General features: G+C 43.7%; 1 protein-coding gene across 3 annotated transcripts in view; it reads right to left on the bottom strand.

Moving 5' to 3' along the window:
• Nucleotides 1-2,994: 2,994 nt before the first annotated feature.
• Nucleotides 2,995-13,969, bottom strand: part of LOC139402281 (A-kinase anchor protein 11-like) — a 32,611-nt gene continuing 21,636 nt past the window's right edge. For 2 of the 3 annotated variants that reach the window (XM_071146375.1, XM_071146373.1), the window contains exons 10-14: nt 13,370-13,516; nt 11,574-11,657; nt 4,346-4,392; nt 3,551-3,747; nt 2,995-3,440 (exon numbers count right to left, since the gene is read on the bottom strand). In XM_071146375.1, the coding sequence (XP_071002476.1) occupies nt 3,261-3,440; nt 3,551-3,747; nt 4,346-4,392; nt 11,574-11,657; nt 13,370-13,516 (655 nt within the window). In that variant the 3' untranslated portion in view covers nt 2,995-3,260. The remainder of the gene's footprint in view (nt 3,441-3,550; nt 3,748-4,345; nt 4,393-11,573; nt 11,658-13,369; nt 13,517-13,969) is intronic. The other variant, XM_071146376.1, reaches the window with a different exon arrangement.

Below are 13,969 nucleotides of genomic sequence, written 5' to 3'. Positions count from 1 at the left end.
AGGGAGTTTGACAACGGGGAGTCTATACTGTATGCTGTCAGGGAGTTTGACAACGGGGAGTCTATACTGTATGCTGTCAGGGAGTTTGACAACGGGGAGTCTATACTGTATGCTGTCAGGGAGTTTGACAACGGGGAGTCTATACTGAATGCTGTCAGGGAGTTTGACAACGGGGAGTCTATACTGTATGCTGTCAGGGAGTTTGACAACGGGGAGTCTATACTGTATGCTGTCAGGGAGTTTGACAACGTGGAGTCTATACTGTATGCTGTCAGGGAGTTTGACAACGTGGAGTCTATACTGTATGCTGTCAGGGAGTTTGACAACGTGGAGTCTATACTGTATGCTGTCAGGGAGTTTGACAACGTGGAGTCTATACTGTATGCTGTCAGGGAGTTTGACAACGTGGAGTCTATACTGTATGCTGTCAGGGAGTTTGACAACGGGGAGTCTATACTGTATGCTGTCAGGGAGTTTTAACTGGGGATATGTACAGCTGAAGTGTCACTGGGGCTCGTTCAAGGACAGGCATGTCAATATAATAATATTCAAGTGATGAAGAGCATGAGGATCAGGCCATGCTGCTACTAGACACAGAATGACTGCTGATGATGTAGCTATAGTACAGTGCAGAAATATAGAAATGAACCATTTCAGGAGTACGTACAGGCATGCTGGTTGTAATTGATCACAGCACAAAGGCCTGCTAATGCAGTCATTGAAATGTCATAATATAATACCAAGAGTGTTCTAAGATCTCCCTCCTCAAAGGGTTAATGAACTAGAATCTGTTCGGTTGTTACAGTGACGGCAGCAGCAGAACAGCCATCAACTGTTCAATGTGGGCATGCAGGCCATGGTATATTTAAGCAATAAGGGATAAGGGCTGTGGTATATGGCCAATATACCACGGCTAAGGGCTGTTCTTAGGCACAACGCAACGCAGAGTGCTTGGATACAGCCCTTAGCCGTGGTATATTGGCCATAAACAACAAACCCCGAGGTGCCTTATTACTATTATAAACTGGTTGACAACGTAATTAGAACAGTAAAAACAAATGCTTTGTCATACCCGTGGTATACGGACTGTCAGCCAATCAGCATTCAGGGCTTGAACCACCCAGTTTATAATACAGCGTAGAGATGCCACAGCATGGTCAATATCCCCATAATTTCACATTGTCTGAAATTCCCTTAATACAAATCATCATAACAGCGTGTCACAACGCCAGAGATTCCTTTAGGGTCTGTGTGTGTGTTGGCTACTGTGGTTGACTGACTGTGTGTGACTAAGGTTAACCTTAACAGGATATGGGGCCACTCACTCAGAAGTGTCATCACGTTGTGGTATCATCTATAAGGAGGCAGAAGCCTGGGGCAACCAGAGTGGAAATGCCCATCCTCACCTCCCTAAAAGTGCATTCATAGCAGGAGTAGTGCAGGATGTGTGTGTGTGTGTGTGTGTTTGTGTTGGGGGTAAGAGAGGGAAGTTGCGGGGGTCAGATTCCCTAAGCTGTGTGTGTGCACTGAGCTATAAACCGATCAGTTGTGGTTGAGAGATGCAGACTGAGAACATGTCTTTAATTAGGACATATACTGTGTGTGTCATAGGATGTTCCCAGCAGTGGACAAGGCCCTTCTAGATAACCAGTGCATCACATGGATAAAACACGCACGCTATAGTAGGAAGTCTCTACTGTAGCTAATGGCAACATACAGCTGACTGATAATCAAGGCTTCCTTCATATAATAGAGCAGTTTCTCATATTTCACTTCAAATCGTAAATCTTAGTAACATCCTTTAGAAATAAAATGTTTGATAAAAACAAATCTGCTGCTAGGTTCATTGTGTGTTTTACACTTAGAACATAGTAGACACGTAGATATTATATCATGTAATGTGACCCATTATATTGAAACCACTCATATGTTGTAAACAATTATCTTCTCAAAGGACATGTGATCTTAAACTCAGTTATACTCATGGTGAAGGGGTTAAAATCAACATGCACTTGTATTCGTGTGAGTGTATTCATGCGAGTGTATTCATGTGAGTGTCGTTGGTCCCTAATCATGTGGAAACACCACCACAGAGCTAAGGTGATGACGTCATCTGGCCTGCAGCTATGGGGATTCCCTAACATAAAACACATTCATCTCTTTCTCCCTCCTCTCCCTTTCACTGACATTTCTCTACCCCGAGCTCTCGATCTAACATGGTTCAGGTCCGTACATCTGTCATGTTCCCCTTTCTCTGTGTAACAGAGGTTAAGGTTACTCTCTCGCTCTCCCCCTGTAACAAAGGTTACTCTCTCGCTCTCCCCCTGTAACAGAGGTTAAGGTTACTCTCTCGCTCTCCCCCTGTAACAGAGGTTAAGGTTACTCTCTCGCTCTCCCCCTGTAACAGAAGGTTACTGTCTGTAACAGAGGTTAAAGTTACTCTCTCGCCCTCCCCTGTAACAGAAGGTTACTGTCTGTAACAGAGTTTAAGGTTACTCTCTCACCCTCCCCTGTAACAGAAGGTTACTGTCTGTAACAGAGGTTAAGGTTACTCTCTCGCCCTCCCCTGTAACAGAAGGTTAAAGTTACTCTGTAGCACCAGGGTAGGAACGCTTTAACAAAGCCAGTCGTCAACGACAGCACACTAATCAACCTGTGATATACAGACCAATATTAAAGGGATACTTTGGGATTTTGGCAATGAAGAGTCAAATAAACCAATGGATACCAGATATGCCTCTGCGTGCAGTTTGAAAGATGCTAACTAGTGTTAGTGCAATGAGTGGATGTCTATGGGTAACTGCTGGCATGCTAGTAGATACCATAGACTCCCAGTCATTGCGCCAACGCTATCCGGGTGTTCATCTGACTGAGGGAATAGACAATCCAGAAGAATCCCTTAAAAACAACCACAACAAAACCAGAGAAGAGAGAAGAAAATACACAATTGCTTTCAGTTACGGTATGCAATATGCCCACACACGCACAAAATAATAAGAATTGCTGTTTTTAATAGCGCCCTCTGGGTAACGATGGGGGTACAGCCCTATAAGGGACAGGATCCACGATATGAGGCGGCTAGAATGGGGGTTCGGGGTTTGGCAGGTACGCTGCACATCACTGAGAAGTGATGGGAATCTTCATAGGGTTTAGTTTAACAGGTAGTGCTCACTATGTAGCAGGCTTCACAGATATACTGTACAGTAAGTAGTGTTGGGGAGAGGTAAGGAGGGAGGGGAGGTAGGAGAGGTGCAGTGAGCCTAAGCGTGCTCCAGGATCCACTGGAAGAGGGGAGTATGGTGGGATGCTCTCCCCGCCTCTCCGGGTTCAGACTGGGGTGGGGTGTGTGTTTGGGTCTCCTCACAGTAACGCAGCAGGGCTTGGAGCAGCTCTCCCACCTTCCACTCCCTCTCCTTCAGCCTCTTGACCACCGCAGGCAGCTGGAAGGGCAGACAGAACACAGCTCAGCAAGCAGTAACTAATACACCGTAGTAAAGACTGAGGTACCACTGTGTGTGTAATCCTTTGGTCGTGGGTTAAGGTTACTCACCTGCTGCAGCTCCCTGCTGCCACTAGGACTCAGCTGAACCATGGGCAGGTCAGCCATGGAGGCCGCCGCCCACTGCAGCATGCTCCTGAGCTGGGGGTCAAAGGTCATGTGCTGTGGGTCAGGAGTCATCTCCCTGAGCTCAGAATTTACCACCAGGAGGTGCCTGTAAGCAGGAGCCTGGCCCACACGCACTGAACCTGAAAGGGGGAGAAAAGAGATATCAGCTTCCTCCCACTCCTGTCTCTGTCTGACAGTCGTGTTTCCTCTCCTCTGGTGGTGGGCCAAGCCTGTTTCCCACACTTCCTCCCCCACTTGGCTGAATGGGCCCGGGTCTGACACAGCCTGGAGCCTTAACCCCTCAGTCCACTGGGGAATCTGGTCTAACAGGCAGAGACCTCAGGCAGAGACCTCAGGCAGAGACCTCAGGCAGAATAGATGAATGAGTGGCAGTTTGGCTGAATGTGTGGGCGGTGGGTGAATTCCCCTCCTAGCAGCACAGACACACACACACATGGCCAAGTCTCCTAGTCTAACCACTCTTAATCTATAGCAGGGAACTACGTATCACCACACAGGACTTAGAAGGACAGGGATATGTCTTCATGATGCTCAGGTGCATGTTGAGGTGGTACTGTTTGTAGTGTGGCTGTGCAACATGGTAAGGTATGTACTGTTTGTAGCTGATAGGAACCAAGTTACTATCAAATGCTTGATGTAGAAATGACTAGGATAATATAAAGCAGCCTATTTGCCATCGATATCCGGTGCAGTTAATGAAGGAAGTAACTGTCATACCGCATGATTCATCCTTGGTCTCGAGCTCCTTGTCCTCAGTGCCTTCGCTGTGGAGTGAGAAATATTACACTAGTAAGAGAACTGACCAGCACAGGACCATTGTAGACACAGAGAAAAGAGAGAGAGAGCAGATAGAGGAAGAAGAGAGCAGAGAGCGGAGAGAAGAGAGAAGAGAGAAGAGAGAAGAGAGAGAGAGAGAAAGGAGAGAGAGAAAGGAGAGAGAGAGAGCAGATAGAGGAAGAAGAGAGAGAGGCAGAGAGCAGAGAGAGAGGAGAGAGAGAGAGAGAGAGAGAGAGAGAGAGAGAGAGAGAGAGCAGATAGGGGAAGAAGAGAGAGAGAGAGAGCAAATAGAGGAAGAAGAGAGAGAGAGAGAGCAGATAGAGGAAGGAGAGAGAGAGAGAGAGAGAGAGAGAGCAGATAGAGGAAGGAGAGAGAGAGAGAGAGAGAGAGAGCAGATAGAGGAAGAAGAGAGAGCGAGAGAGAGAGAGAGAACAGATAGAGGAAGGAGAGAGAGAGAGAGCAGATAGAGGAAGGAGAGAGAGAGAGAGAGAGAGAGAGAGAGCAGATAGAGGAAGAAGAGAGAGCGAGAGAGAGAGAGAGAACAGATAGAGGAAGGAGAGAGAGAGAGAGCAGATAGAGGAAGGAGAGAGAGAGAGAGAGAGAGCAGATAGAAGAAGGGGAGAGAGAGAGAGAGAGAGAGAGAGAGAGCAGATAGAGGAAGAAGAGAGGGAGCGGGAGCAGGCAGACTCTGGAGCCACACAGCATGCAAGAGGATACTGCGAGACAGACCACAGCTCCCAACATGCAAATTGGCATTTGGCAAATCTGAATTCCAAATAGGTTATAGTGCACTACTTCCGTCTGCAGTCCTATCTATTCCTTAGGACATTACATTAGTGAACTAGACCTGGGACATTACATTAGTGAACTAGACCTGGGACATTACATTAGTGAACTAGACCTGGGACATTACATTAGTGAACTAGACCTGGGACATTACATTAGTGAACTAGACCTGGGACATTACATTAGTGAACTAGACCTGGGACATTACATTAGTGAACTAGACCTGGGACATTACATTAGTGAACTAGACCTGGGACATTACATTAGTGAACTAGACCTGGGACATTACATTAGTGAACTAGACCTGGGACATTACATTAGTGAACTAGACCTGGGACATTACATTAGTGAACTAGACCTGGGACATTACATTAGTGAACTAGACCTGGGACATTACATTAGTGAACTAGACCTGGGCGACATTGACAAAAATCCACATTGCGATAAATTGCCTGAATTAATGCGATAACGATAAATAGAACAATAAGTTAATAACAGTAATGAGTTTGATGGTTGTAGCCATCATTTGTCCCGTTAACAATCACCAATATTAGTACATTTATTTCATTTCCAAACTTCACATTTCTCTAGTACAGGTTACTTCTTGTAATGAACAATATCAGCATAATCCATGCAATAAATGATTGGTATGGTCGGTGTCGATAATTTGATTTATGATCAGCAACTCCCAGCATGCTCATCTCTCCCGGTCCCCTGACTTTAGCTCTCCCCAACTGACCCTTACAGTGGAAACAGTCAGAGCTTCTATGCTTAACCATTAGCAGGAGATTACATGTAATGCCTAAGGATTTATAAAATCATACTTTCCATATCTCTACTGTATATTCACTACCGGTCAAAAGTTTTACAACACCTACTCATTCATGGGATTTTCTTTATTTTCACATTGTAGAATAATAGTGAAGACATCAAAACTATGAAATAACACATATGGAATAATGTTGTAACCCAAAAAGTGTTATACAAATCAAAATATATTTAAGATTCTTCAAATAGCCACCCTTTGCCTTGACAGCTTTGCACACGCTTGGCATTCTCTCAACCAGCTTCACCTGGAATGCTTTTCCAACAGTCTTGAAGTTCCCACATAGACTGAGCACTTGTTGGCTGCTTTCCCTTCACTCTGTGGTCCGACTCATCCCAAACCATCTCAATTGGGTTGAGGTACAGGGATTGTGGACACCGGGTCATCTGATGCAGCGCTCTCCATCACTCTCATTCTTGGTCAAATAGCCCTTACACAGCATGGAGGTGTTTTGGGTCATTGTCCTGTTGAAAAACAAAGGAGCGCAAACCAGATGGGATGGCGTATCGCTGCGGTAGCAATGCTGGTTAAGTGTGCCTTGAATTCTAAATTAATCCCAGTGCCGCCAGCCAAGCACCCCCACACCATAACACCACCTCCTCCATGCTTTACGGTGGGAAATACACATGCAGAGATCATCCGTTCACCCACATAAGGACATGGGGTTAGAACCAAAAATCTCCAATTTGGACTCCAGACCAAAGGACAAATTTCCACCGGTCTAATGTCCATTGCTCGTGTTTCATGGCCCAAGCAAGTCTCTTCTTTATATTGGTAGTCTTTAATAGTGGTTTATTTTCTGCAATTAAACCAATAAAGGCCTGATTCACACAGTCTCCTCTGAACAGTTGATGTTGAGATGTGTTTGTTACTTGAACTCTGAAGCATTTATTTGGGCTGCAATTTCAGAGGCTGGTAATAACTCTAATGAACTTATCCTCTGCAGCAGAGGTAACTCTCTGTCTTCCTTTCCTGTGGTGGTCCTCATGAGAGCTAGTTTCATCATAGCTCTTGATGGATTTTGCGACTGCACTTGAAGAAATTTCCAAAGTTCTTGAAATGTTCCGTATTGACTGACCATCATGTCTTAAAGTAATGATGGACTGTCGTTTCTCTTTGCTTATTTGAGTTGTTCTTGCTATAATATGGACTTGATATTTTACCAAATAGGACAATCTTCTATATATCACTCCTACCTTGTCACAACAACTGATTGGCTCAAACGCATTATGAAAGAAAGAAATTCCACAAATTAACTTTTAAACAAGGCGTACCCGTTAATTGAAATGCATTCCAGGTGACTACCTCATGAAGCTGGTTGTGAGAATGCAAAGAGTGTGCAAAGCTGTCATGGCAAAAGGTGGCTATTTGAAAAATCTGACATAAAATGTATTTTGATTTGAACACGTTTTTGGTTCCTACATGATTCCATATGTGTTATTTCAGTGTTGATGTCTTCACTATTATTCTACAATGTAGAAAATAGTTTAAAAAAAATAGTAGTAGGTGTAGGAAATAGTTTAAAAAAAGAGTAGTAGGTGTTCTAAAACTTTTGACCGGTAGTGTGTACATAATGCAAATATTTACAGTGTGATGTGCCAAGCGGCAAACCTGTAAAAATACATCTACAGTTGTACATTTATTTACAGATCCCAGAGCAACAGACAACAGATTCCATTACACTTCTCCCATTGCCTAGCCTATCCTGTATATACAGTGCCTTGCGAAAGTATTCGGCCCCCTTGAACTTTGCGACCTTTTGCCACATTTCAGGCTTCAAACATAAAGATATAAAACTGTATTTTTTGGTGAAGAATCAACAACAAGTGGGACACAATCATGAAGTGGAACGACATTTATTGGATATTTCAAACTTTTTTAACAAATCAAAAACTGAAAAATTGGGCGTGCAAAATTGTTCAGCCCCTTTACTTTCAGTGCAGCAAACTCTCTTCAGAAGTTCAGTGAGGATCTCTGAATGATCTCTGAATGATCCATTGTTGACCTAAATGACTAATGATGATAAATACAATCCACCTGTGTGTAATCAAGTCTCTGTATAAATGCACCTGCACTGTGATAGTCTCAGAGGTCCGTTAAAAGCGCAGAGAGCATCATGAAGAACAAGGAACACACCAGGCAGGTCCGAGATACTGTTGTGAAGAAGTTTAAAGCCGGATTTGGATACAAAAAGATTTCCCAAGCTTTAAACATCCCAAGGAGCACTGTGCAAGCGATAATATTGAAATGGAAGGAGTATCAGACCACTGCAAATCTACCAAGACCTGGCCGTCCCTCTAAACTGTCAGCTCATACAAGGAGAAGACTGATCAGAGATGCAGCCAAGAGGCCCATGATCACTCTGGATGAACTGCAGAGATCTACAGCTGAGGTGGGAGACTCTGTCCATAGGACAACAATCAGTCGTATATTGCACAAATCTGGCCTTTATGGAAGAGTGGCAAGAAGAAAGCCATTTCTTAAAGATATCCATAAAAAGTGTTGTTTAAAGTTTGCCACAAGCCACCTGGGAGACACACCAAACATGTGGAAGAAGGTGCTCTGGTCAGATGAAACCAAAATTGAACTTTTTGGCAACAATGCAAAACGTTATGTTTGGCGTAAAAGCAACACAGCTGAACACACCATCCCCACTGTCAAACATGGTGGTGGCAGCATCATGGTTTGGGCCTGCTTTTCTTCAGCAGGGACAGGGAAGATGGTTAAAATTGATGGAAAGATGGATGGAGCCAAATACAGGACCATTCTGGAAGAAAACCTGATGGAGTCTGCAAAAGACCTGAGACTGGGACGGAGATTTGTCTTCCAACAAGACAATGATCCAAAACATAAAGCAAAATCTACAATGGAATGGTTCAAAAATAAACATATCCAGGTGTTAGAATGGCCAAGTCAAAGTCCAGACCTGAATCCAATCGAGAATCTGTGGAAAGAACTGAAAACTGCTGTTCACAAATGCTCTCCATCCAACCTCACTGAGCTCGAGCTGTTTTGCAAGGAGGAATGGGAAAAAAATTCAGTCTCTCGATGTGCAAAACTGATAGAGACATACCCCAAGCGACTTACAGCTGTAATCGCAGCAAAAGGTGGCGCTAAAAAGTATTAACTTAAGGGGGCTGAATAATTTTGCACGCCCAATTTTTCAGTTTTTGATTTGTTAAAAAAGTTTGAAATATCCAATAAATGTCGTTCCACTTCACGATTGTGTCCCACTTGTTGTTGATTCTTCACCAAAAAATACAGTTTTATATCTTTATGTTTGAAGCCTGAAATGTGGCAAAAGGTCGCAAAGTTCAAGGGGGCCGAATACTTTCGCAAGGCACTGTAGATATGACTTTCCTCCTGGAGTAGGGTGGGCTTTCTCATTGTACTGTGTACTGGCTAGATATCCCTTACCGCAGGACTAGGGTGGGAGGTTTAACTGAGTCTGTTGTCATCAGTTTCCACTAGTTGAGGAGAGTCTGAGGAGAGCTCTGGTCAGGGTGCCTGCTTCTCACTCAGACATGCAGCATGCAGACAAACAGAGAAACCAGCTTCAGCCCTTCCCACAGCTATTTCAGGACACATGCAGTAGGCTTACGCATACACACACGTACAGTGGCAAAAAGTATGTGAACACTTTGGAAATACCTGGATTTCTGCATGAATTGGTCATAAAATCGGATCTGATCATCTAGGTCACAACAATAAGACAGACACGGTCTGCTTAAACTGATAACACACAAACAATTATACGTTTTCATGTCTTTATTGAACACACAGCATAAACATTCACAGTGCAGGGTGGAAAAAGTATGTGAACCCTTGGATTTAATAACTGGTTCACCCTCCTTCGGCAGCAATAACCAAATGTTTTCTGTAGTTGTGGATCAGATCTGCACAACGGTCAGGAGGAATTTTGGATCACTCCTCTTTACAAAACGGTTTCAGTTCAGCAATATTCTTAGGATGTCTGGTGTGAACCGCTCGAGGTCATGCCACAGCATTTTAAAATCGGGTTGAGGTCAGGACTCTGACTGGGCCACCCAGAAGGTGTATTTTCGTCTGTTGAAGCCATTCTGTTGATTTACTTCTGTGTTTTGGGTCGTTGTCCTGTTGCGTCACCAAACTTCTGTCGAGCTTCAATTGGTGGACAGAGCCTTACAGTCTCCTGAAAAATGTCTTGATAAACTTGGGAATTCATTTTTCTGTCGATGATAGCAAACTGTCCAAGCCCTGAGGTAGCAAAGCAGCGCCAAACCATGATGCTCTCTGCACCATACTTTACAGTTGGGATGAGGTTCTGATGTTGATGTGCTGGGCCTGTTTTTCCTCTCCACACACAGTGTTGTGTGTTCCTTCCAAACAACTCAACTGTAGTTTCATCTGTTCACAGAATATTTTGCCAGAAGCACTGTGGAACATCCAGGTGCACTTTTGCAAACTTCAGACGTGCAGCAGTGTTTTCTTTGGACAGCAGTGGCTTCTTCTGTGGTTGTCCTCCCATCAACACCATTCTTGTTTAGTGTTTTACGTATCGTAGACTCGTCAACAGAGATGTTAGCATGTACCAGCATGTACCAGGGATTTCTTTAAGTCTTTAGCTGACACTCTAGGATTCTTCATAACCTCATTGAGCATTTTGCGCTGTGCTCTTGCAGTCATCTTTGCAGGATGGCCACTCCTAGGGAGAGTAGCAACAGTGCTGAACTTTCTCCATTTATAGACACGTTGTCCTACCGTGGACTGATGAACATCAAGGCTTTTAGAGATACTTTTGTAACCCTTTCCAGCTTTATGGAAGTCAACAATTCTTAATCTCAGGTCTTCTGAGATCTCTTCTGTTCGAGGCATGGTTCACATCAGGCAATGTTTCTTGTGAATAGCAAACTCAGATTTTGTGAGTGTTTTTTATAGGGCAAGGCAGCTCTAACCAACATCTCCAATCTCGTCTCATTGATTGGACTCCGGGTTAGCAGAAGTCATTAGCCTAGGGGTTCACATTCTTTTTACAACCTACACTGTGAATGTTTAAATTATGTATTCAATATAGACAAGAAAAATATAATAATTTGTGTGTTATTAGTTTAAGCACATAATGTTTGACTATTGTTGTGACTTAGATGAAGATCAGATCAAATTTGATGACCAGTTTATGCAGAAATCCAGGTAATGCCAAAAGGTTCACATACTTTTTCTTGCCACTGTACACACACAGATTACATTGCCTAGGCTAATTCCACTAGTGTGCCGACAAAGTGGCGACACACTGTGACAAAGACATGCTCTGTCCTCTATGGTTATCTAGAGGGATCTGTAGAGGGTAGAAGCTGTTGTCTCATACACAGACACACAGTCACATTCTACAGCTTTGCTGATCACAGCTCTGACATCATGCAGTGATTAGGGGGCATAAGCAGAAGTTGGCCCTAACTACTGAGACCGGGTCAGATGATGTAAAGGTTAGGATATGGGGATAGGATCTGACCCTAGATCTGGAGCTATAAAGAGACTAGCGGTTAGAATCAGCACGGTTAGCTGTATGTACGGACCGACCTGTCAGAGGGAGAGAAGGACAGGCGGTCTTCATACACCTCTCCCTCTAACCCCAGGCTGCTCCAACTACTGCTGTTCCCATTGCTGCAAGAGACAAGACCATTGCTCAACCCTGGCAGCTAACACTGGGCACACACAAACACACAGTCTGAGGTGTTGGAAACACAAAGGTCTCCCTAAGCAAGTCTCTCTTACCTGGCAAAAACAAGTGATCCATTATTAATGTTGTCCCAATAAAATGTGAGGCTTGGTCCTGAAAGAACTTTCAATCAAAGCAACAACTGATGACTGGTAATTATGTGAGATCACTGCATTCTCCACCAGGACATCCATCACAACACAACATCTATCACTGTAATTAGTCCCCATTACCAGGCTGGCTGGTACCTGCTCTGGTATGTAGAGAATGATGTGGAAATCTAAAAATAACTCCATCTATGTCAATTAGCTCATTAATGACCCAGCTAAAATAGAAGTGTCTCTTGAGCTGTGGTTTGTGAGAGTGATATGCTGAAAGGTCGTTAAAAGTTTGAATACTTTTCAAATGGAGCCGTTCCTTTCCTGGGTTATTTTCTTGACAAATGGGAGATGGTTGGATACGTCTTTTGAAGGGAGAGAGGCTAATGAATTACACATGGATGGACTTTGTTCCTGTGGAAAGGGCCTGGGGCAGAGAAAGAGACAGGCTGCTACAGACACAACCTTTAGAAAATATTATGATACTTTCACTAGGCTGTTGGCCAAAGTAACTAGCTGATCTCCTCACACAGTCTCCTTTTCACTATCTGGGGAGAGAAGTGTACATGTGTACTGGGTCTGTAAAATAGAGATAGCAGGCTGAGACTTGGAATGTCAAGAACTCTACCCTGAGACTATAGACTGGTGAGACCATGTCACTCTCAGAGCATTACACCAGATTCACACCAACAGACCTGTGTGTGTGTGTGTGTGTGTGTGTGTGTGTCTATCAGAAAGGAAAAGCCAGTTCTCTTAAAGTTAGACATTATCCTTATGCAGTTACTCAAACAATCTCAGCAGAACTCGGCATTTAACAGCCATTTAAAATCTATAACATTGACACGAGGAGAGACTATATTTGCTCAAATCAAAGTTAATCGTTTCATGGCAGGGGAAGGTACTAGATCCCTCAAACTCAACTCTGGACCTCAAAGCCAGTTCCATTGTGTTTTCTTAATCATTCTCCTCTAAACAGGCACTGATTTAGACCTGGTTAGAGTGTAATAGCACTATTCTAGAGGTTCCCAAATGATACATTCTGCTGTCAGTGACCTAGTGACTTCATATCCTCCAGAGGCCTGCTAACGTCAGCCTGACAGGCAACATAGAGGAACCTGTCTTGTACCGATCTCAACTCAGTCTCACAGGATCAAAACAGCCAATCACTAAAGCACCAGTCACCTTAAAACAACATGGGAAACACCATTTGACCTCTCAACTGAAAAATACATATATTTCTCATTGGCAGTGGAGCCAAAACAGTGATGACTGACTTGCATTCATTAGTTTCAGCATTCATTTAAGTCTAGGCTGAATGCCACAATCATAGTCGAAAGCTCTACTACTCATATCTATCCATCTGTGGACATTGAACATGGGTTAGAGTCAGTCGCTGGTGTGAGAGAGACAACAGTGCTCAAAGACAATAGAGAAGTGTTTCAAGAGGTGAATCATTAGTCAGCTAATCTAGACCAGAGACATTTAATTTAGCCTTCAGAGAAACTAAAAGAAGAGAGCAGAATAGTTTGAGACTACATGATGTTCGGTGTGTTCTCTACCTGTCGCTGAGGTGCAGGAAGCTGCTGGTCTCGTCAGGGTGTTCGTCCTCGAAGCTGAGGCGGGACCAGCTGCCCAAGCTGTCATCTCCCACACTCAGACTGAGCTGCTGGGACACAGAGGACTCTGTGGCCTCCCTGCCTGGGAAACTACCACAGGGACAGGGGAGGGAACCAGACACATTAATAAATCAGTTTTATACACAGAAATACAAATTCGTAACAGTATCAACATAGGGACTCAGAGAATAGTTAGTTATCAAGATGGTGAACCCCTTCTTGGCTCCTTTACTATGTTTGTGTAATCTTGTCAAATACAGAAATAAAAAAATTGTTTGGACTCACTCTACAATGAATTGTCCAATATGGTGCGTCACAAGAACTTGCCTTACCTATTACTAACCATTACAGTTAACCCATAAGGAAACCCAAGTGAACAGTCATGTAAAGTTACAGGAATTGTCTCCACATGTGGTTGTACTCTGCAACATTAGCGCTGGTCACAGAGTGGTGGTGTTGTGTCTTAAAAACTGTAAAAAAGGAGAGCCACACACTCTAGGAGCTCAGATGCAATCATTTAACCTAATAACCAACGTTGACAGA

Source organism: Oncorhynchus clarkii, chromosome 3 (assembly GCF_045791955.1).
Source record: "Oncorhynchus clarkii lewisi isolate Uvic-CL-2024 chromosome 3, UVic_Ocla_1.0, whole genome shotgun sequence".
Taxonomy (NCBI): Eukaryota; Metazoa; Chordata; class Actinopteri; order Salmoniformes; family Salmonidae; genus Oncorhynchus; species Oncorhynchus clarkii.
This window is presented reverse-complemented; position numbering and strand designations above follow the sequence as displayed.